The sequence below is a fragment of the Impatiens glandulifera genome, chromosome 6, assembly GCF_907164915.1.
Source record: "Impatiens glandulifera chromosome 6, dImpGla2.1, whole genome shotgun sequence".
In the NCBI taxonomy this organism is placed as follows: domain Eukaryota; kingdom Viridiplantae; phylum Streptophyta; class Magnoliopsida; order Ericales; family Balsaminaceae; genus Impatiens; species Impatiens glandulifera.
Genome location: NC_061867.1, coordinates 52,968,164 through 52,988,830, shown reverse-complemented (window position 1 = coordinate 52,988,830; position 20,667 = coordinate 52,968,164). Strand labels below are relative to the sequence as shown.

Sequence of the window (20,667 nt, the reverse complement as noted above, 5' to 3'; positions counted from 1 at the left end):
TCTCTCTCTATAACCTTTTTTCTTCTTGTCTTATTCTCACTTCCTTCACTTTCTTCAACAAAATTAATTAAATTTATTTCTAATGAGAAAATAATATTTAACACAATTATAAAAATTAATCATTATCTTTTCATAAATATAATTAAAAATTATAATAATATTTTAATTTGATCTATTTAATGAGAACAATCAAAATTATGAATCTTGAGACTCTTTATTAAAATTATACAAAAACAAGATTTATCTTAACCATATCAAACTGTTAACTTATTATTTAAGTTGCGTCTATAAACAAATAAATAAAATATCAATGTCATTAATTTAACTACCGAATTTCAGTGAATTAAAAGTTTTGATTATTGAATTTTAAAATTCGGTAGTCAAAACCCTCGGTCAACTGAAATGCGGTAGTTAAATTAGTGACATTGATATTTTATTTATTTGTTAATAAACACAACGTAGATAATAAGTTAACATTGTTTGATATCGTTAAGATAAAACCTCGTTTTTTTATAATTTTAACCCTAATGAATTTTAAATTGCGAGGTTTGAAAAAATAGAATTGAATTCACAGTTATCTCCAACTAATGAGCTCCAATTTAATAATTCAGTCCATTAATAAATAATATATTAATTTCACTCATTTAATTATCGGATTTCAGCGAATTAAACCAAAATCAATTAGTCCTAACAAAAACCCTAATTTGACAATAAAAAAGAAAAAAAATATATAAGTTGGGGATATTTTTATTGCTTAAAATAAAAATATTTTTGAATTATAAAAAAAATATTATATGAACTTATATATTTTTTAAATCATTAATCAATTCACAACTATAATAACTTTTAAAATTATTAAAGTAAGAAAGTAAAAATAATTTATTTATATTTGATACAAAAAATGTAATTGAATTAAATAAAAATGTTTTAAATAAAAAAGTGGATAAAAAAAATATTATTTTAATAAAGTTCTAGATTATGATAAAACATAAAAATTTGATATAATTTTTTTTATAATATAATTCTCTTAGTGATTTTTCATAAAGTAAAAAATTATGCTTCTAAATAGACTCATTGTTAAGTCTAAAGTTTTAGAAACTATGTAAATTATTATTTTATTTTTTTAACATATTAAATCAAAATTTTCTTAAAAGATGACGTCATCATGAGAAAATAAAACGGCGCCGTTTGTTACAATTGAGTATTGACTTCTATTTAGCTGTATTATCTTCTTGTCCGACGTGGCTTCCTTGATGTTGACTTTATTTTTTCTGACATGACATTTTCTCCCTTCTTATTTTGACCCACACTAACATCTGTCCATTTTTTATGTGTTTATTAATTTATTATTTTTTAAAAATATATTTATTAATAAGATTAATTTGAAAGTTATGTTTGACTTAAATTATAATAATATTGTTTACAATAGTTAATTAAAGATTATATTATGATCTAAATAAATCTTGATTCATTCAAAATGAAACTAAACAAACATTATTATATTGATAATAATAAGAAGAATAAAATTAATAATATAAAAAATATTTGATTTTAATTTTGGGATGGTGAAAAGTTGAATAATTTTTTTTCTTCTAAATTTTGATTTTTAAATAATTTGTTGGCTTCTTATTATATCATAATTTGTCACTGTTATATTAAGTCGTTGTTTGATGTTGTATTTTTTTTATGCAAATTTATTTATCAAAGTTTTATCTTTAACTATTAAATAATTCAATTTATTAACTAATATGTTAAAAAAATTATTTTATTTTTATAAAATGTAAATATAAAATAATATTATAGTAATTTAGCCTACTTTTTTATTAGACAATTTTTAAAAAAAAATCCTAAATAACCTAAAATCAAACAAGCCTAAAGGTATTAGGATAATAAAGTATTATATAATTGAATTTGATTTTTTTTTAATCAAGGTGAAATAACATCATTTCATGACATATCATTTCAACTCAAAACAAACTTATGACATTTGATGTAATTAAACTAATGAATTTTTAGTGAGTTTTTGGTCAAATTTAATCTTTATTTTATTTAAGTTAAGTGGGTTTTAATTTTAACTATGATTTTGTATTTTTAATATTTATTTATAAAGATCAATAAAATAATAAAATTAGAGATTTTATGATACTAAAGAAATATTTACAAAACTCTATGTTTTCTATTTTTCTAACTCATTAAAGGAGTTCAGATGATAAAAAATAATAAATCATATTTTAAATATAAACATTGAGGAATATAAAAAATGAGTTCAAAAATATATAATAAAATATAATAAATTGAATTGCACATGTGGGTAGGTATTATTTAGCTAAGCAATTAATGGGGCATACATAGATATATGTTAACCTATTAGGGGTTGAAGTTGAACAACCATATTATTTATTCCATTTTTGTTCAACCAACATTATTTTTTTATTTCCAGTGTTTGTTACTTATATTGGACTTTTTGCCCAAAACAAAACATTTGTATTTGACCGGATATAGTTAGGGTTAGTTTGATTCACCTTATTTGTTATAGAAAGAGAGAAAAAATTATAATTATTGTTGATATCAAGTTTATTTGTAATGACTTATTTGTTCAAACTAATATAGCATCTTATTTATAAAGAATAAGCTAAATAAAGTGAATCTATTTAAAAAAATTATTTGCAACTATTGTATAGTCTTATTATAAAAAGGTTTATTGATCATTATATACATGTGTTTGATTATATGGTTGTTGGGAGAATAATAAAAAATGATATAACTAACATGTGAATTTATTTTTGGAAGAAGCCATTGTATTATAAAAAAGAGACAATTCAAATAATGAAGTAAAAATGAAAGAGAAAAAAAAAAATAAACAAATGCCCTAATGAATCATAAGATAGAGAATTAATAAAGAAGGTTATAGAGAATATTTAAACTATAATTAGCAAATAGAAAACTTAGTTGAATTTCGATAAGTCATGATTTTATTTTGAAAATCTCTACGATTGCATTCTAATTAATGTTCACCATACATCCATGCCGCACCAAGATAAGGCCAGCTCAGTTGCTTTCAAGAGGAAAAAACAAGTGAACTTAAAAGATTTGATCAAACTAGAAAAATGTTATAAAGGAGTAAAAATGAAAGAGAAAGTAAAATTAAATGTTCATAATTTATTTTAAGAGAGAATTAATAAAAGAGGTTATACAATATTCAAAATACAATTAACAAATGCAACAAAAAAAACTTAGTCGAATCTCGATAAGTCGAGATTTTATTTTAATGTTTCACCATTAATCTTTAGTTGACCATAGTGTAAGGCCAGTTATACGTTTGTTTATGATCGCCTCTTCGAAGGGCACAAAAAATAGTGCACTTACCATGTTTGAACAAACTAACAAAAGGGGAAAATTAAAGAGAAAACAAAAGTAAATATTATAGTGAATCCTAAGACAGATAATTAATAAATGAGGTTGAAGAGAATATTCAAAACACAATTAGTAGATGCGACAAAAATCATTTTTTTGTCGAATCTCAATAAGTCGATATTTTAGTTTCGACTTTTTCATTGGCCTTAGGTAAGGCCAATTAACCGACGAACACCTTCCAAAAGGAAAAAAAAAAACCACTTCCAAAGTTTGAACAATGGACACACATTAACATGACATTTAATTTACTAAACTAGATTATTATTTTTTTTCTTAATAATAATACAAAAATATTATATTTAATTAACCAAAATAAAATATGCTTAATAATAACAAATATGATCAGTTCATGCCTCTAAAATGTTGAATAAACAATTGCATCACCCAATCTATATCAATGATATTTTACAAATGAAATTTAAGATTTGACAGAAAATAAATTTTCCATGTTAATCTTTACCATTTTTTGGGTTAATTAATTGCTATAATTTCAAATCGGTTAATAATTTTCATTGTACATATCTTGAAGATTGTAATCATTATTATTTATTAACTAAAAAGGAGAAGATTAAGTTATTGCAAATTACTATTGGTTTTGTCCAATGATGCTTTTTTTTGTTCATATGTTGTTGTCATATTAATTTACTAATGCATAATATATATATATATTGATGTTGTTTATTGGCTCAATAAAGATGGATTCACTATGAGAAAGAAAATCAAATTTACTACCATTTTCATGAGTTTTGATGCTAAATCGTTTTCTCCATTAATACTACCATTTATTGAATTCACTTTTGTATTATAATTGCATTTATTACTCTAGGCCTATCTTGTTCAATTATTCAAATTCTAGTTATTGATAGAGTGTTTTAACGGTTAAATGGGATTATCTAATTGTATTAATCAATATAATAATTTGAATTACCGATCGAATAAATATAATTTGGATTTAGTATGGATAAGATAAAACGAATCGATTTTACTCCTTTGTTCACACCTAAATTTAAAGGTTTTGTTGGGACATAAAGATAACGCGTTTAAACAGTAAATTTGAATCAAACAAAGCCTAAAATGGTGGAGACAAAGAAACAAAATCATCATTCATATGACTTAATTCAACAAGATAATAATGAATAGTTGTTTGGTGAAATCATAATAATGATGAATGATGATGACCCCTCTATAGTCCCACTTCATTAATAAGCCCAACTACACATGAAACCTAGCCACATTCATTATATGTCTATTGGACTTTCAATGCATTATGGCCCACTAAAAGTCTAAATTGGGCCTCTTTAAAGCCCAATTCTTAAATTATGATTTTTACCCTAGGTATCTCACATTTAAGAATCTATTGCAAATATGAGTTATTAAGTTATAATTACCTTAAGAGACATATTTACACTTGGGATAATGTATAGTTAACCTTTTTTTTTATCCAAGAAGTGTATAACTCATACCTCTCATATTCGAGATTATAAATAACTCGAGAAATTCATTTGCACCAAGATTAACCCGAACTTTCGTATGAAGATCCTTTGTCTTTAGTCGACAATCTTATTTATCGTAATGTATCATGTGAATTTGATCATGTATCTTCATTGGTACATGATATTAGTAGAGTAATACTTGAAAAGAGTGTTATTACAATTTAATTATGTTAAAAGAGTTTAATTGTAGGACATTGAAGGGTTTGTCTTTAGCCCTTAGGTAAGGTAGCTGTCTTAAGGGCTGCCATTGATTGAGGTACCCCACGGCTTATCCAGCTAGAACTCTGCAGGACCAGGAGATGAAATTCACTCTTTTCTCATGGTCCACCTAATAAATAACACTGCCCACTCCTAAGTCTCAATCATCTATATATCAATTTCAAATTAAACATATAAATTTATGATTCATTTAAACTTCTATTAGTCACACACATCATAATCATAATATCATCGTTATAGAGAAATTTTGTGTATGTGTATTTAACTAAAATGAATTTGTAAGGCGACTATTGGAGAGACTACTCATCTTGAATGAAGACCGTCAATTTAAATTTTTTCAAGGTCATTTCAACGTCTCTTTCTTCCCACTCTCGTTTAGACAACAACAAACTATTAACTAGACTCTGTCCAATTTCATATGTTGTATATGACCATAATAAGGGAACACTTAATCTGGAAAAACACTTTATATGGTTTATTTAAAATTTGTAGTTATATCATCTCTTCTAACCTAACGACAACAAGAGATGAATATCCCCAACCTCCATTATGAGTTTGAGCCCGTTAGGGCTAAATGTGCTCTTGTAATTATTTTCAATAATAATTTATTTCTTAATATATTGTGGTTAAGTGTACTCGAACAATATCTCTACTTTTGAGTAGACATGTTTGAATCAATATTATTGTGAAACATTTAGCATATCTGGTAACACATTACTCAACATCCGATAAAAAAAATAGTTGAAAAACTAAAAAATTGAAACCTTGAGAGACTATTCTAAGTCCTAACACACTATCAGGACCGCCATGGGTATGCCCAACAAGCCATTGGGTAGTTTCATTTATTAAAAAATTACTAAATATTAAAATATTTTATTTTTTAAAATACAAATGTTTTATCATAGTGATTTAAAATAAAAACTGAGAAGAGCTACAAGAGTTAGGGCAGTCCAAAACTTGGGCCGACTTTACACATACCAAGTACAAAAGTTAAAATTCAATGACTATTTTATTGTTATTAATTATTTAATGTATTTAATTTAGTTTAGATAGTATATAAATATATCTATGTTATGTATGCATATATACCTACTACCTAGTGTTTGCTTTCGCCATTATTGACATTCAATTGTCAGGTAGAACTCACAATCTCCATCTTAAAAATATGCCAACCATTAATTAATCAATAAAGTTTTGTTTTTCTCATGAAAAAATGAGTTAGAGCCATTAATTGCATAATTATCTTTTTACTAATTTAAGTAATTGTATCAAGTTATTATTGATCAAATAATAAATTAAGTAAAAAATGCAGCCAAGGAGAATAGTTTTCATCCCTTTCAATAAACCCTAGAAAAGCGGTGGTGACTGAGCCATGTTCACAAATGAGTCTTTATCGCGACATTTCATTTTTTTCGTAAATGTTACGTTGTTTGTCAAGTTTGTTTGTTTTGGTTATATAACTTTTTGACAAAATATGTGTTTGTTCAGTTATTATTTCACTCCCTTGCTATTCCGGTTTCTATGTGTTCGTGGAAGATGATTCATTTTCTTAAGTCGCGCATAACAAATTCGAAAAATCAACCCCCGTCTCGTCCACCTAAGAAATTCATTAATATAATCCACACAAATCACTATAATAATATTTTTAGAGAATATCACCATAAATGTCTATTTTAAATCAAGATTATAGTAATATTTTTTTAATCCGAGTTTATTCACAATTAAAATGTTATTTTTTTTTTCTTCATATTTTTAACATAGTTCAATCTTCCTTCCTATTGTCATCATTTCTCGTTTTCAATTTGGTTTTTTTCAAATAGGTATATATTGTGCATGTATATATCTTAAAGAAGAAGACATGATTTAATTAAGTTAATTAATTTCGGTTGAAATGGCTATTAATTGTTGAGTATATAGGTGTGATGATGAAGTTATAACTAGTTTAGTTAAATCATTTCTATCATGAACTTTAAAAAAAATGCATGACATGAATTAACCTTATCATCAATATTAGATTTAGAGTAACTTCTAAGTCATTCTTTCTTTCAATAATAACATTTCTAATAATTAATAATCTCTTAAAATTAAAATAATTCATTAGGTATTAGTTTTAGGGAAATTTTTTTTATTAAAAAATTAAATATTTCATATTAAGAAGTCTTGGTTGAAGTATAAGAATCATAATATAACCTACTCGTCATGTAAATTTAGATAATCAAAATAAATGTCAATTTAAATAAAATTTGTTTCAAGCAAGAAAAAAACCCACATTTATATGGTTACAAATAAATATACATTTTATTACTATTATTATTATTTTTAGATTAAAGAAACTACAATTTATTATCACATAGAGAGGACAACCCATGTGGCCTCATGTGAGTAAGAACTAAGAAGTCAAAATTAATGCAATATATTTTTTTTTTTGTCATTACAGAATTAATACAAGCTAAATTACAAGAGAAAAAAAAAATAAACGGTAGGAAAATATTTAACCAATATATAAAATATATATTTTAACCTAAAATTGAATAGGTATATTTAATTTGGAATGAGGCTTAATTCCACACGAGGAACATAGCAAAAATACATATATGTTCTATTATCTAAGGCCGTGTGTTCTCTTTGGGTTATTTAAAAAATCCACACAAAATCCATTTTCCAATCAATTAATTCTCACCAATCACATCACTCATATCATTAACTAAAATACAAAAATACCCTTTATTTTAAATTATTATTTTTTATTTTATTTATAAATATCAATACCCTTTAAGTCTTTTTACAAAAAATAATCGTCACTTTCTCAAAATCATCACCTATCATCTAATTTTTCTCTCTCTTGGTTTTTAAAAAAACCCACAACCGAATAAGGCCTAAAAGACAATTGAGACATTATAAATTATTGAGGTGTGAAAAATAACATGTAATATCTTCAATATTTTAAGAGAATTTAGTAATTAAATAACTCATGTTACATATTAATTTCAATGTATTTTTTTCTCTTTTATCAATTTTTAATATTCTTTATTTTTTATCTCATCTTTACCATTTTTTTTATTAATTTTAAAAAAAAAAATTATTTCTAATTCTTTATATTTTTATAAAATTATAAAAATAAAAAACATTAATTTATATATATATATATATATATATATATATATATATATATATATATATATATATATATATATATATATATATATATATATATATATATATATATATATATATATATATATATATATCATCTCCTTCACGTGATAAATTTATTATATCTATATATATTCTCTTCATCTTATTTTTATTTATTATTTAAAATAATATAACATTATAAAAAAATCTTTCTAGTTTATTATATTTATATAAAATAATAATAAAACATCAATTTAAATAGGAAAAAAGCTCACCTAGACGTATGTATTAATAAAAGATCATTTAAACATAGGTACTATCAAAAATTAGGTCATTTAGCCTCTTTTAGTAACCATCGTTAACTTTTATTTTTAAATTTATATATTTATTAATTAAATATTAATATATTTTCTCTTTCTTTCTTTTTCATTAATTAAATCAGGTAATTTATTTTATTCTTAATTTTTTTATTATTTTAATATTAATTTCTATTTTATATGTTATCTTCCTTTTTTTATTAGTTTTTATTTTTCACATTTCTTAAATTCTCATTTTTCAAAAATATTTTAAAACTTATTTATAAATTTTATGTTTTACTGTAAGATTTTTTTGAATGATTTTTTCGAATGATTTTTTCTTATTTAATTTATTGTAAATAAAAATAAAATTAATAATTTTTTATTTAATTTTTATTCACGACTGCATTGTTTTGTCTAATATTTAATTATTACTCTTTTGAGTTTGATGAATGAGTTTTTATTATTATTCAATTTTAATTCTTAATTAATTTATTTTTGTGTTAAAGAATTTTTATTGTAAGGATTTTCATTATTGAAAGGATTTTCATTATTTTATTCAATTATTGGGACCAAATAATTTTAAAATAATTAATAATTTATGTGAATATAAGAAAAAAGAAAAAATATAAAGTTAAAATAATTAATGATGAATGCTCATATATATATATAAAATAAAATTGCTCATATAGAAATAATAAAAAATAAAAAATAGAAGGAGTAATAAATGAAAAAGAATGAGAGAAAATATATTAATATTTAATTATTAAATATATAAATTAAAAAATAAAAATTAATCATGGTTTACTAAAAGAGACTAAATGAGCCAATTTTTGATAATATCGTACGTGTATAAATGACCTTTTATTAATACATACGTCTAAGTGAGATAGTTGTTCAAGTACATACATTTAAGTGGAGCTTTTTTCCATTTAAATATATATATATATATATATATATATATATATATATATTCTCTTCACCTTATTTTAATTTATTATTTAAAATAATATAATATTACATTTTAAAATATTAATTATAATTTTTTAGATAACATATAATTATAAAAAAAATATTAACAAAAAAAAAATAAAAAATGTATTGGAAATTTTACAACCTTATTATAATATTTTTTTTATTTAATAACTGTTAAAACAAATTAATAAATTAAATTTGTAAACTTTTATAATGAATAAATTAAATAATGAATAAAAATGGAAAATAAAATAGAATATAAAGAATATTAAAAAGTAAAAAATATATAATTAAATATATATTAAATATTATTACAATTATAAAAAATATATATAAAAATAAATAAATTGGGCATATGCACATTTAGAATGTTATTGTAAACTGATGAATAGTGTGAATCTGAGAAGTTGTTTGTCATAATTATATTTTGCAATCATTAATTTTAAATTATTAAAATGTAAAATTAATTTTGTTTGCATTTGAAATTAAAAGTATGATTTCTTACAAATAATTTTTTAGATATGTTAATCATGTTACCACATAAACAATAAGGTCTCATCACAACTATTGTGCTTTAAATTATAATCAAACTTATATTTTAATAATCCTCTTGACCTTGTTATTTTTTCAAGTAATTTATATAATAGTTTAGTCATTTTCTTAAACAACAAATATTTATTTTACAAGTTATTATTTGATAAAAAAACATAAGACTGGTCAAAATGAATAAGGTAAATACTTGCAAATTTACATTTTGTATATATTAATGTATATGTTATTTAGCTCATCAACAACATCATAAATATATTTATCCAAATTTAAAATAAATTAAAATATTTTAATTATGAGTTTAGGTTATATTATATGTTAAATTGATTCTTTATTAGGGAGAATTAAAATTTGAGCTTTTTTATTTATTTAATTATAAATGTTGCATATATAAATAATAAATTAACAACATTTTAAAATTGTTAATAATTTTTTTTTATTATTTTAACAATATAGAAACTTAAATTGTGAGGTTTAATAAAATTAAAATTGTTAATAATTTTTTTTATTACTTTAACGATATAAAATCTTAAATTGTGAGGTTTAATAAAAGAGATTCCAAATTTCAATTATTCCAAACAAAAAAAATCATAGACAATTTGGCATATAATATAATAAGGGAGAAATGAATATTTTATTAAAGACTACAATCAAAAATATATTTTGTTTCCATCTATAAGGGTATTTTTTTTTGGTACTAAATTCTTGTTTTTGAGAAAATTTTGTTATTTGATATTTGTTTAAGATAAATTAGTCAAATATATTTTTTTATTTAAAATTAAAATTTAATTTAATAAAAATAAAATAAATATATTTTAATATTTTAGTTAATTAATTAAATGATTTAATAATTAAAATAATATTAATATGATACAAATAATAATAAAAAAACTATAATGACCTATATCAAACAAGTTCTAAATGTCAATACTCTATGCTAAATGTAAAAAGAAAGTGCTAAAAAAGTATATAATATAAATATATAATATTGTTTATTATAATAATGATGCCGTTGGTTGGCCGGACATATCTTATGTCGATGTTTTCCTTTTTTTTATAAGAATTTGTCACTTTCTCACATTTGTGACTTGACACTAGTCTTAGATACTAGCACTATTATTCTATTTTAAAGTATTAGTAAAAAATATTTGAAAGAATAATCAATTATATAATAATAATAATAATAATAATAATAATAATAATAATAATAATAATAATAATAATAATAATAAAAGGGTAGAAAACAACATCTAAATGAATTGAGAATTAAAAAAAATGTAATTTGAGGTCTTCTAGATCATTCAATCCATAGTAATCACTGAAGAACCCAACCTAATTAGGTTTAAGTTGAATTGTATGTGATAAGATTTGTTTTAATAAAATGATCTGATTTTGATACATTTTTTTATTATTATTTCACTTTTTTTATATATATATTAATGTTCATAATAAATATATTTATAACTCAATTTTAAAATAAATTTACTTTTATATTTAGATCTATTTTTAAAATATATATATTTTTAAAATAATATATATTAAAAATGAATTAAATCGTTTAAGGACGATAAAGACAAAATATGTCATGAAAATAAAAGAAAATTAAAAATAAAAATTAAAAACGATACTCAATAAGTTATTGAGTTCGTAAATTCTCGGAAAAATGATTAACTCCGTACCGACTCTACTGACTATCCTGAACGAATCTCAGAAATCGTCGTAATAATATTATTATAAATGATAAGCATTGAACGAGTACAATCATTGAAAAGTTTAACAATTTCTATCCCATCACAGTATAAAAAAAATTAAAAGTTAATTTATTTAACTTATGATTCATTTTTTTTTGTTAACCCATAATTTAATGAGTAATGATAAGGAACGCGAATGTGGGACCCTCCGCGAAAATAGAATATTCCTTTAAAACACCGAATATTCTTTCTTTCTTATTAATTAATTTCTCTCTTCTTAATTAATTTATATCTATGTCTCTACTAATTAATTAATTTATCTTTATTTCTCTCTCACTAATTAATTAATTTATCTCTCTCATCCCTAATTAATTTATTTAAATCATAAACTCTAAACCCTAAATTCTAAACCCTAAATTTTAAACCCTAAATAATATCTCTTATTTTTATTTAGTTGAATTATGAATTTATCAAAAAAATTAATTAATTAAAAAATAATAAGAAAAATAAAAAAGAGGGCATAAAGAATAAATAAAATGAGAGTTTAGGGTTTAGAATTTAGGGTTTAGGGTTTAGGGTTTAGGGTTTAAGATTTATGGCTTAGGATTTAGGATTTAAGAATTAGAGATTAGGTTTAGCGAAAAAAATAATTAATAAATATAATATTATGTTTTATTTTACCAAAGTTAAATGATAGATAATAAATATTAAAAAAATGAGTGAAATAAATTAGTTAGTAGAGATAGAGTTAGAAATTAATTAATAAAGGAGAGAGAATATTCGGTGTTTAAAGAGAATATTCGGACCTGCCCCAAATTCGCTTTCCCTATCATTACTCTAATTTAATTTTGAGTAATGATAGGGAACGCCTAATGTCGGGCGAAAATAGAATATTCAATTTAAACACGGAATATTCTCTTTCCTCTTATTAATTAATTTATCTTTCTCCCTCTTTTACGAATTAATTAATTTAGCTTTCTTTCTCTTTCACTAATCAATTAATTTATCTCAATAATTAATTTATTTAAACTCTAAACCCTAAATTCTAAATCTAAACCCTAATTAATATTTCTATTAAGGTTAGTTTAGTTGAATTATGAATTTATCAAAGAAATGAGTGAAAAAAATTAATTTATTAATAATTAGTCACCAATTGTGTGGAGAAAAAATAATTAACGTGAGAATAGAAATATTAGATAAACATTTATAAATAATAAAACTAAAAAAAATATTAATAAGTCATTAAAAAAAATAATGAGAAAAAGAAAAAAGAGGATAAATAAAAAATATTTGATAAATAAAGGAATTGAAAAGTCATAAAAAAAAAAATTAAAAGAGATAAATTCATAATTTAACTAAACAATGATATTAATTAGGATTTATAATTTAGGGTTTAGGATTTAGGGTTTAAAATTTAGGGTTTAGAGTTTAGAATTTAGAGATTAAAGTTTAGTGAAAAAAGAAATTAATTAATAAATACAAGTTATAAAGTGTTGAGTTATTTTACCAGTTAAATGAGAGATAATAAATATTAAAAAAAACTAGTGAAATAATTAATCGTGATAATAAGATAAATTAATAGAAGTAGAAAAAAATAATTAGTAAAAGGAGAAAGAATATTCGGTGTTTAAAGGAATATTCTATTTTCGCGGACATTCGCGGCCCACGTTCCCTATCATTACTCTTTAATTTTATATCACTCATCAATATAATAATTTAAATCTAATTATTTTTCTAAAAATTATACATATATATCTATACTATTTAAATTTTTTATTCAATAATTTATGTTACTATACCAATATAATTATGCCTGGTTAAAATTTTATTTAACTAATTATTATAAATTTAGACTAAGAATTTAAATAAATTATCAATAATTTATAAATGAAAGGAGAGTAGTTTACACTGCCAAGTCCTATCAAACATATTCGAAACAAAACTAGGAATAAACTACGGAGAAAACAACATCAACAAGAAATTCGGAAGTCCTATAAAAGATTAATGAATTTTTCGACATTCTCTATCGATTTTCCAAGTAAATATCTTCCATTGTCATAATAATAACGATATAAAAAAAAATAAGTATTTCGAACCTTCGCTCTCACCCAGCAATAAAACATTTAAACAAGTTCCTTTTGTTATTGCTATTTAACAAATCTCATTTATATTAGGTCTCATTTATGAGAACATAATTAATAAGGATATAAAAGATGTTTTGTTTTACCAAAATAAACAAAACATCCATCATAATAACTTTCCTCTATTATTTTCTTTAAAAATATTATTATTTTCTTTTATATATTTTTAAACTTTATTTTTTAATTATTTTAAAAATATTAATTTCTAACCACATAAAGTAGATTTTGGATTAGTATGAAGTACACATTAACCCTTTTTTGCATCACCAACTTTTGGAATTCTATAACGATTAGGTATGGAGAACTTGATTTAATTATATTGTACTTATTGTTTTTCACATTTTTTTCACAATAATTTTTATGGGTTTTAATTAAAAATTACTAAATTAATTTAACAAATAAATTTTCGTGAATAAATAAAATTATATGTAAATAAATGTTTAGTAAACAAGTTAAATTATTTAGAAATAAACCTAAGATCTCTCAAGGAGACGGATAATATTCACATATTGTTGTCACTAGGCTAGGACTTAGATGATCCTTTAAATACTAATTTTTTATATGTTATTTTATGTATTTTTCTTATTTTAAAAAGTTAACACGAATTTAATAATAATATTTTGTTAATTTTATATTGTCATCTTTGGTAATGTCTAAGTTTTTAGGTAGTTATTGAAAAATTTGGATTGATAGGCTGACATGATTGGATAAACTTAATAAATATAATACAATTCATTTAATAAAAAAAATAAGATCTAATACAATTCATTTAATAAAAAAAATAAGATGGTTAGTTAAATTTATTATAATTTTAAACATAAATGTTGAAGCATATGGTTTAAGATAGTTTTTATTTGGTTATGTGTTTAAATCTTATCGAAAACTAATAATTTCTTAAACTAGACCTAGGTCCTAGACGAAAACAATTCACTTTTTTTCTAACAAGGCTGGGGCAGCCCAAAACTCAGGCCGACTCTAGATATGAAGACCTACGTATTTGAGTTATTATTCAAATTATTTTTTGATGGATTATCTGTTTAGAGAAAAATCGTTGAACTTTTAATGTTCATAGTCGTCCGATGCCGATGCGTATCATAATGTTATTACGTTTTCTGAGATTTGTTCCAAAGAGTCAGTAAAATCCATCAAAGAGTTATTCGTTCTTTCAAAAATTTTAAGAGCTCGATCTCGATAACTTATTAATTTTTATTTTTTTATGTTAAAAAAAAAAGAGTGTTAAATTAACAATATCATAAAGTGGTAGATATGAATATACTAAGAAAGAAGTGATGGAGATATCTCGCCGGCGGTCCCCATTCTCTCTCCTCTCTCTCTCTACTGTATATCGTTTTGCTATCTATGGTGGGGGAATCTGGAAAGTGAAGAAAACCGAGAAATCAGTTATCACTTTCTTCTACAATCAACGCAAGCAACTGATTCAGGTACAAAATTTTCAAATAATCCTTCACTTCAGTATTATAATACTCATTCTTCATCTTCTTCCTTAAACCTTTTCACTTTACAGAGAACTGACAGCTTTGCACAGAAATATATACAAACAAAAAGAGATAAACACGTCAAATCGTAACCATCCCTACCATATCTATACAAGTAGGCACCTCCAATCGTTTCTTCATCTTGCATTCTCCTAACTCCCAAGCAATCGCATCATTAAAAGCATCCGCGTTAATTTCAATCATTCAAATCGCATCTGTAAGTATGACGATGCTTTTCCGATCGAAATCATGCGGTGTTAGTAGTGCCGGTAAGTTAATACCGATCTCGTCTCCTCCTACTTCGTCTCTGTATTTGTCACCGGAAGAAGATGAACAGGAAGATGAAGACGAGGAGGAGGAAGAGGAGGAAGACGATGTATGTTTTGCATCTAATCGAGTTCGGACGCCATTTTTGGGGACGGAAGGTCAAATACCTAACAGTAATAGTAACCGTCAACAACAGAATCAGATTTTGGATATATTTCTGGCGGCATTAAGGAAATCTCTGGTTATGACTTGTAGCGTTGAAACGGACGATGTTTCCTCCATGGATATCGGCTGGCCGACTGACGTTAAGCATGTTTCTCATGTAACTTTCGATAGATTTAATGGATTTCTCGGTCTTCCTGTTGAATTGGAGCCTGAAGTTCCTCATAAGGTTCCCAGCGCAAGGTAATTCGTCTTCAATTTGAGCTAATTTCTAGTTTCTCTGCTTGTAAATTGTAATTAGGTCTTGATTTGTGTTTATCTTCTTATTAAAGTGCTAGTGTTTTTGGAGTATCGGCTAAATCAATGCAGTGTTCATATGATGAAAGAGGGAACAGTGTGCCAACAATTCTTCTCATGATGCAGAAACGTTTGTACATGGAAGGAGGATTGAAGGTATATGCATCTTCATCTTCTTCTTCTTGATTTGATTTGATTTGTTTATTTCTAATGATTTAAACATTCATGTGTTTCTTGATTGAAGGCTGAAGGGATATTCAGGATAAACCCTGAAAACAGTCAAGAACAAAGTGTTCGACATCAACTTAACAAGGGAGAAGTACCACGGGGAGTTGATGTACATTGTTTGGCTGGTTTAATAAAGGTACCCAATAAATTTTAGTCTTTTGCATTCTGTAAATGGCTGAATTCACATTTTTGGTTAGACATTGCATATATTAGTGTCTCGAGTTTGATTCTTACTCAAATCAAACCTTATAAAATGGAATGAAAGTGGGGTATACATACTTTAATGTTTCAATTGGATCAATTGTAGATGTTTCTTTTAGTTTACTCAATTTGGTGATATGTAATTTTAACATTTGAGATCTATAACTCGTATTAGTGTCTCGAGTTCGATTCTTACTCAAATTAAATCGTCTAGACTGGAATGGAAGTGGGGTACATACTTTAATGTTTCAATTGAGGTTCAGAAACAAGAAAGTATTTCAATTGGGTCAACTGTAGTTATTTCTTTTAGTTTACTCAATTTGGAGACATTTCATTTTAAGATTTGAGATCTATACATCATATTCTAATTTGTTTTCTTAATGGTTAATATTTTATTGGTTGAATCTTGTTAAACCTTTTGAGTGCATTTTTTGTTTACTTTTATCATATTCTATTGTTTTCATATTAATGGTTAATTATTAGACCCTACTTTGAGAATGATTTGTGTTAACCCAACAAAAGAAGTTTAAGTTAAAAGAGTTTTATATAAAAAATCAAAAGTTTTATGTTGTTTTAAACTCTTTCTTTACCTTTGCTTTTTCTCGAAGATCATAGTTCGCATAATGGTTTTACTTTGCATTTTACGCATACTTCTCATGCTTGTTTTTGTTTTCATTTGGGTAGGCATGGTTTAGAGAACTTCCAACTGGAATTCTCGATTCTCTAAACCCCGAGCAAGTGATGCACTGCAACACCGAAGATGAATGCACTCATCTCGTCAAGTCCCTTCCTTCAACCGAAGCAGCACTTCTCGACTGGGCCATCAACCTGATGGCAGACGTCGTCAGACACGAACATCTCAACAAGATGAACCCGCGCAATATAGCCATGGTTTTCGCTCCAAATATGACTCAGGTATCCTTCATATAATTTGGATTACTAAAAAAAAAAGAGACTAAAATACTCTTTTAGTTGATTATTTGAACGATTTGATTCATAACTCAGATGGCTGATCCATTAACCGCATTGCTTCACGCGGTACAAGTGATGAACTTGTTAAAGACACTCATCGTCGTAACACATAGAGAAAGAGAAGAGTTAATCGGTAATAAATCAAGATCATTACGAACATACATAGAAGATGATTCAGGAGGAAGATCACCAATCTTACACCGTAGCGAACTTACAGATGATCGAGGGAGATTGATAGATTTCACGCCGAGTAAAAACTTGATAAACGACTACAATGGTGTTAGAGAAAGCGAAGGAATACTCGATAAACTCAAATTTAAGAAAGGGGTAAGAAAATTGTGCAAACATCCAGTTTTCCAGCTGAGTAAGTCTCACAATTGTAAATAGTAATTTCTTCATGTTTCACTTTTATCCTTATTGGGTGATTAGACATTAATGGTGGTAAATTTTTCCATTTTTTTTGTGTGTGTTTGTGTGTGTGTGAGAATACTCTTGTTTGATGTAGGATTATTTGAAAAGAAAGTATAATGTTTGATAAAAAAATAGATTAGATAAAACAAAGCCCACCAATAACCCTTCATCAAACAAGACAATGTTAAATTTTTGTTTTAGGGAAATTGCTAAAATTCATTATTCTACAAAACCCAAAATCCAAGTTGTTGAAATTCCGACAAAAACAAAAACCAAGATTTATCTACTTTTCATACGATGAATCACCATCCCCACCACCACCATCAGCTCCATGAGTGTCTGTTCCATCTTGTTTGTTCTGACCACCCGAATCTCCATGCGAATGGTGCATCATCCCGCCATTGTTAACCCCGGAAGGTCGCATACCCATCTGGGCTTGCATTGCTTGTTGGTACTGTTGCTGCAAAAACTGTTGGTGCTGCTGCTGCTGATCTGGTGGCATCTGATGTGGACTATTAAACTGTAAAGGCATCTTTGGAGAGAACAGACCACCTTGTTGAGCCATGGCTGCTGCTGCTGATTGAGGATGTTGCATGTAAAATCCTCCTGTTTGCATCCCGGGATGTGGGGCCATCTTCCAAACACGTAGATAGGTTAGCGAAAACACTACAGATTTTCTGACAAGAAAGAAAAAAGTAAAAAACCTGGGGAGGCATTGTTGGTGATGATTGTGGCTGAGCATCGGCTATCGCAGCTAGATACATCAAATTCTTTTGTAGCTGAGCCTGGTATCTAGCAATAACAATAAACAACAACTGTTACACTTTTAAGCCAAAAAAAAAAAAACTGTTTTTGTAAAAAGAGTAAGAGGGGCTCACTGTGCACATTCAGCAAGTTTTCCAAGCTTTTGATTGTCGAGTATGGCCAAAATCAGTTTCTTGTTTTCATCTAGATACTGCAAGAACACATCAAAAGTGTTTTCAAATAAACAAACAAGTTCTTTGGGTAGTGATTACAGTATCGAAAGGATCTAGACAACTCTAGAACATGTTGCTTGATTCTAGAATGTGCTGAAATGACATTGCTGAAGATATTATATTCAAACATTAATGTTGCAGACCAAAACTATAAATAGGTAGACTTGGCCTACATTAGAAATCATTCAAAAAACTCACACAAATTGTAAAGCAAGCTATTTTCAAACAATGAAAACGTATTTTTCTCGATGCAGAGTTCGAACAACTTCACAAACTCAAGTCTTTTCTAGGGCATTGTTCTATGAAAGGTTTATCCAAATAACCCATTACCTAAAACACTAAAATAATCCACCTTTTCATCAAACAAGGTTTATCTTTTCCAATGAATCAGACTATTTCAAGAAAACCCTACATCAAACAAGCTATAAGTCTCCCTTTAATCACTTTGGAGTAACATTTAGAGTGAAATTCTACCCACCATAGGTAGATCAAGTAACAGATTACCACAATAAGGAGATTCGATTCGATTCTTATTGAAAGTATGTGTACTAAAGTGGGGATAATGATAGTGAGTTCTTATGCACAAATTGCTAGAGGGTCATGACAATAGGCTTCAAAACAATCAACAATCCAATAAACATATCAAATAAGTAAATCTAGAAGAACCCATATCAAATTAAGCAGGAGGAAATGAAAGAAGTGATTTTTCACGCATGCAGGAAGAAAAAAGAAATAAACCTTTTGAATCTGCTCGGTTGTGATATTGGCCTGTGGGAAAGTAGGCATCATGGGCATCATCGGTGTTGTTTGTTGCATCTTCGAACTCCTGTCAGTTAAACCCTAAAACTATCTAAGTTTGAGACTCAATTGATATACAAAAAGGAAATGAAATAGATGCAGGAAACTGTAATGGAGAAACAAGTTAAATGAGCCGATTAAACAGGACGGCCGTGAATGGAGGAAGAAGGAAGAAGAAAGTCCGATGATACCTGTCGTCGAAGTTTCTGGAAAGAAAAAGGGGAGAACTTTGAATTTTTGCTCGGTGCTCAAAGATTGTTTTTGTTTAGACAAATGAGTGAAAAAACATTTAATACATACTATTTTCACCCACTTCATTAATAAATTAAAATATCAAAATATTTTTAATTAAAAAAAAGACAATTAAATCATAAATAACTAAAGAGATAGAATTATATTTAAAATTTGATTTATTTAAATAAAATAAAAAAATATAAATAAATTAAATGGATTTTATTAATTTAATTAGGGTTTGTTTTCGTTAAAAAAAAAAAAAAAGGCTCAACTCAAACAAAAGTTGGACCCAAGGCCGGTGTGCAAGCCCATTGCAAACACACATGCTTTCAAATGAAGCCCAATAGTCGTCCAACGACCTCGCAAACGCAAGACGAAGGCAACACGCGAAAGACACTCATATTTCCATTTTCATCATCAAATGTTCTTTTCTCTCTTCTTGACGCAACTTAACAACGAACGACATAAGCTTCTTTTGAAAAGGAAACAAAACTTGTGATTCACTAAATCAAATCGATTAAGACAAGAAGCCAGATGATCATTGAGACACCAGACACCAAAACATAGAGCCTCTTAGTGATTACGACCCTTCAATTGGACACTACAACAAAAGAAGAAAGGGTGGGAAACTTTAAATGGCGGTCGAGTTATCTAAAAAGATTGAGAATGTCATTTGACATAGGGACATAGAGGGGGGATGTGAGATCGAAG

General features: G+C 25.7%; 2 protein-coding genes across 4 annotated transcripts; one reads left to right on the top strand and one right to left on the bottom strand.

Annotated features, from left to right (window-relative positions):
• Nucleotides 1-15,196: 15,196 nt before the first annotated feature.
• LOC124941979 (rho GTPase-activating protein 3-like) lies at nt 15,197-17,998 on the top strand. Of its 2 annotated transcripts, XM_047482375.1 has the most exons (6): nt 15,197-15,355; nt 15,439-16,081; nt 16,171-16,291; nt 16,380-16,499; nt 17,249-17,479; nt 17,570-17,998. In XM_047482375.1, exons 2-6 carry the CDS (start codon nt 15,633-15,635, stop codon nt 17,921-17,923), a joined length of 1,275 nt encoding a protein of 424 aa, XP_047338331.1. In that variant the 5' UTR covers nt 15,197-15,355; nt 15,439-15,632; the 3' UTR covers nt 17,924-17,998. The 2 variants fall into 2 exon arrangements, with proteins under 2 accessions (XP_047338331.1, XP_047338332.1); XM_047482376.1 differs by lacking the exon at nt 15,197-15,355 and having other exon boundaries at nt 15,373-16,081.
• Nucleotides 17,999-18,133: 135 nt separating this feature from the next.
• On the bottom strand, nt 18,134-19,987 carry LOC124941980 (GRF1-interacting factor 2-like). Of its 2 annotated transcripts, none has more exons than XM_047482377.1 (5): nt 19,914-19,987; nt 19,663-19,764; nt 18,826-18,902; nt 18,652-18,739; nt 18,134-18,581 (listed from the first exon to the last, which is right to left on the bottom strand). In XM_047482377.1, the coding sequence occupies exons 2-5, from the start codon at nt 19,738-19,740 to the stop codon at nt 18,231-18,233; spliced, it is 594 nt and encodes a 197-aa protein (XP_047338333.1). In that variant the 5' UTR covers nt 19,741-19,764; nt 19,914-19,987; the 3' UTR covers nt 18,134-18,230. The 2 variants fall into 2 exon arrangements, with proteins under 2 accessions (XP_047338333.1, XP_047338334.1); XM_047482378.1 differs by having other exon boundaries at nt 19,663-19,750; nt 19,914-19,972.
• Nucleotides 19,988-20,667: the final 680 nt, after the last annotated feature.

What these genes read in the sequence shown, in the direction of transcription:
- LOC124941979 (XM_047482375.1), top strand. Translation starts at nt 15,633, where the DNA reads ATGACGATGCTTTTCCGATCGAAATCATGCGGTGTTAGTAGTGCCGGT. An exon ending in CATAAGGTTCCCAGCGCAAG is followed by an intron (nt 16,082 to 16,170) that starts GTAATTCGTCTT and finishes TTCTTATTAAAG; the next exon opens with TGCTAGTGTTTTTGGAGTAT. An exon ending in TCGCTCCAAATATGACTCAG is followed by an intron (nt 17,480 to 17,569) that starts GTATCCTTCATA and finishes TTCATAACTCAG; the next exon opens with ATGGCTGATCCATTAACCGC.
- LOC124941980 (XM_047482377.1), bottom strand. Translation starts at nt 19,740, where the DNA reads ATGCAACAAACAACACCGATGATGCCCATGATGCCTACTTTCCCACAG. An exon ending in AAACTTGCTGAATGTGCACA is followed by an intron (nt 18,740 to 18,825) that starts GTGAGCCCCTCT and finishes TGTTATTGCTAG; the next exon opens with ATACCAGGCTCAGCTACAAA. An exon ending in CACCAACAATGCCTCCCCAG is followed by an intron (nt 18,582 to 18,651) that starts GTTTTTTACTTT and finishes CGTGTTTGGAAG; the next exon opens with ATGGCCCCACATCCCGGGAT.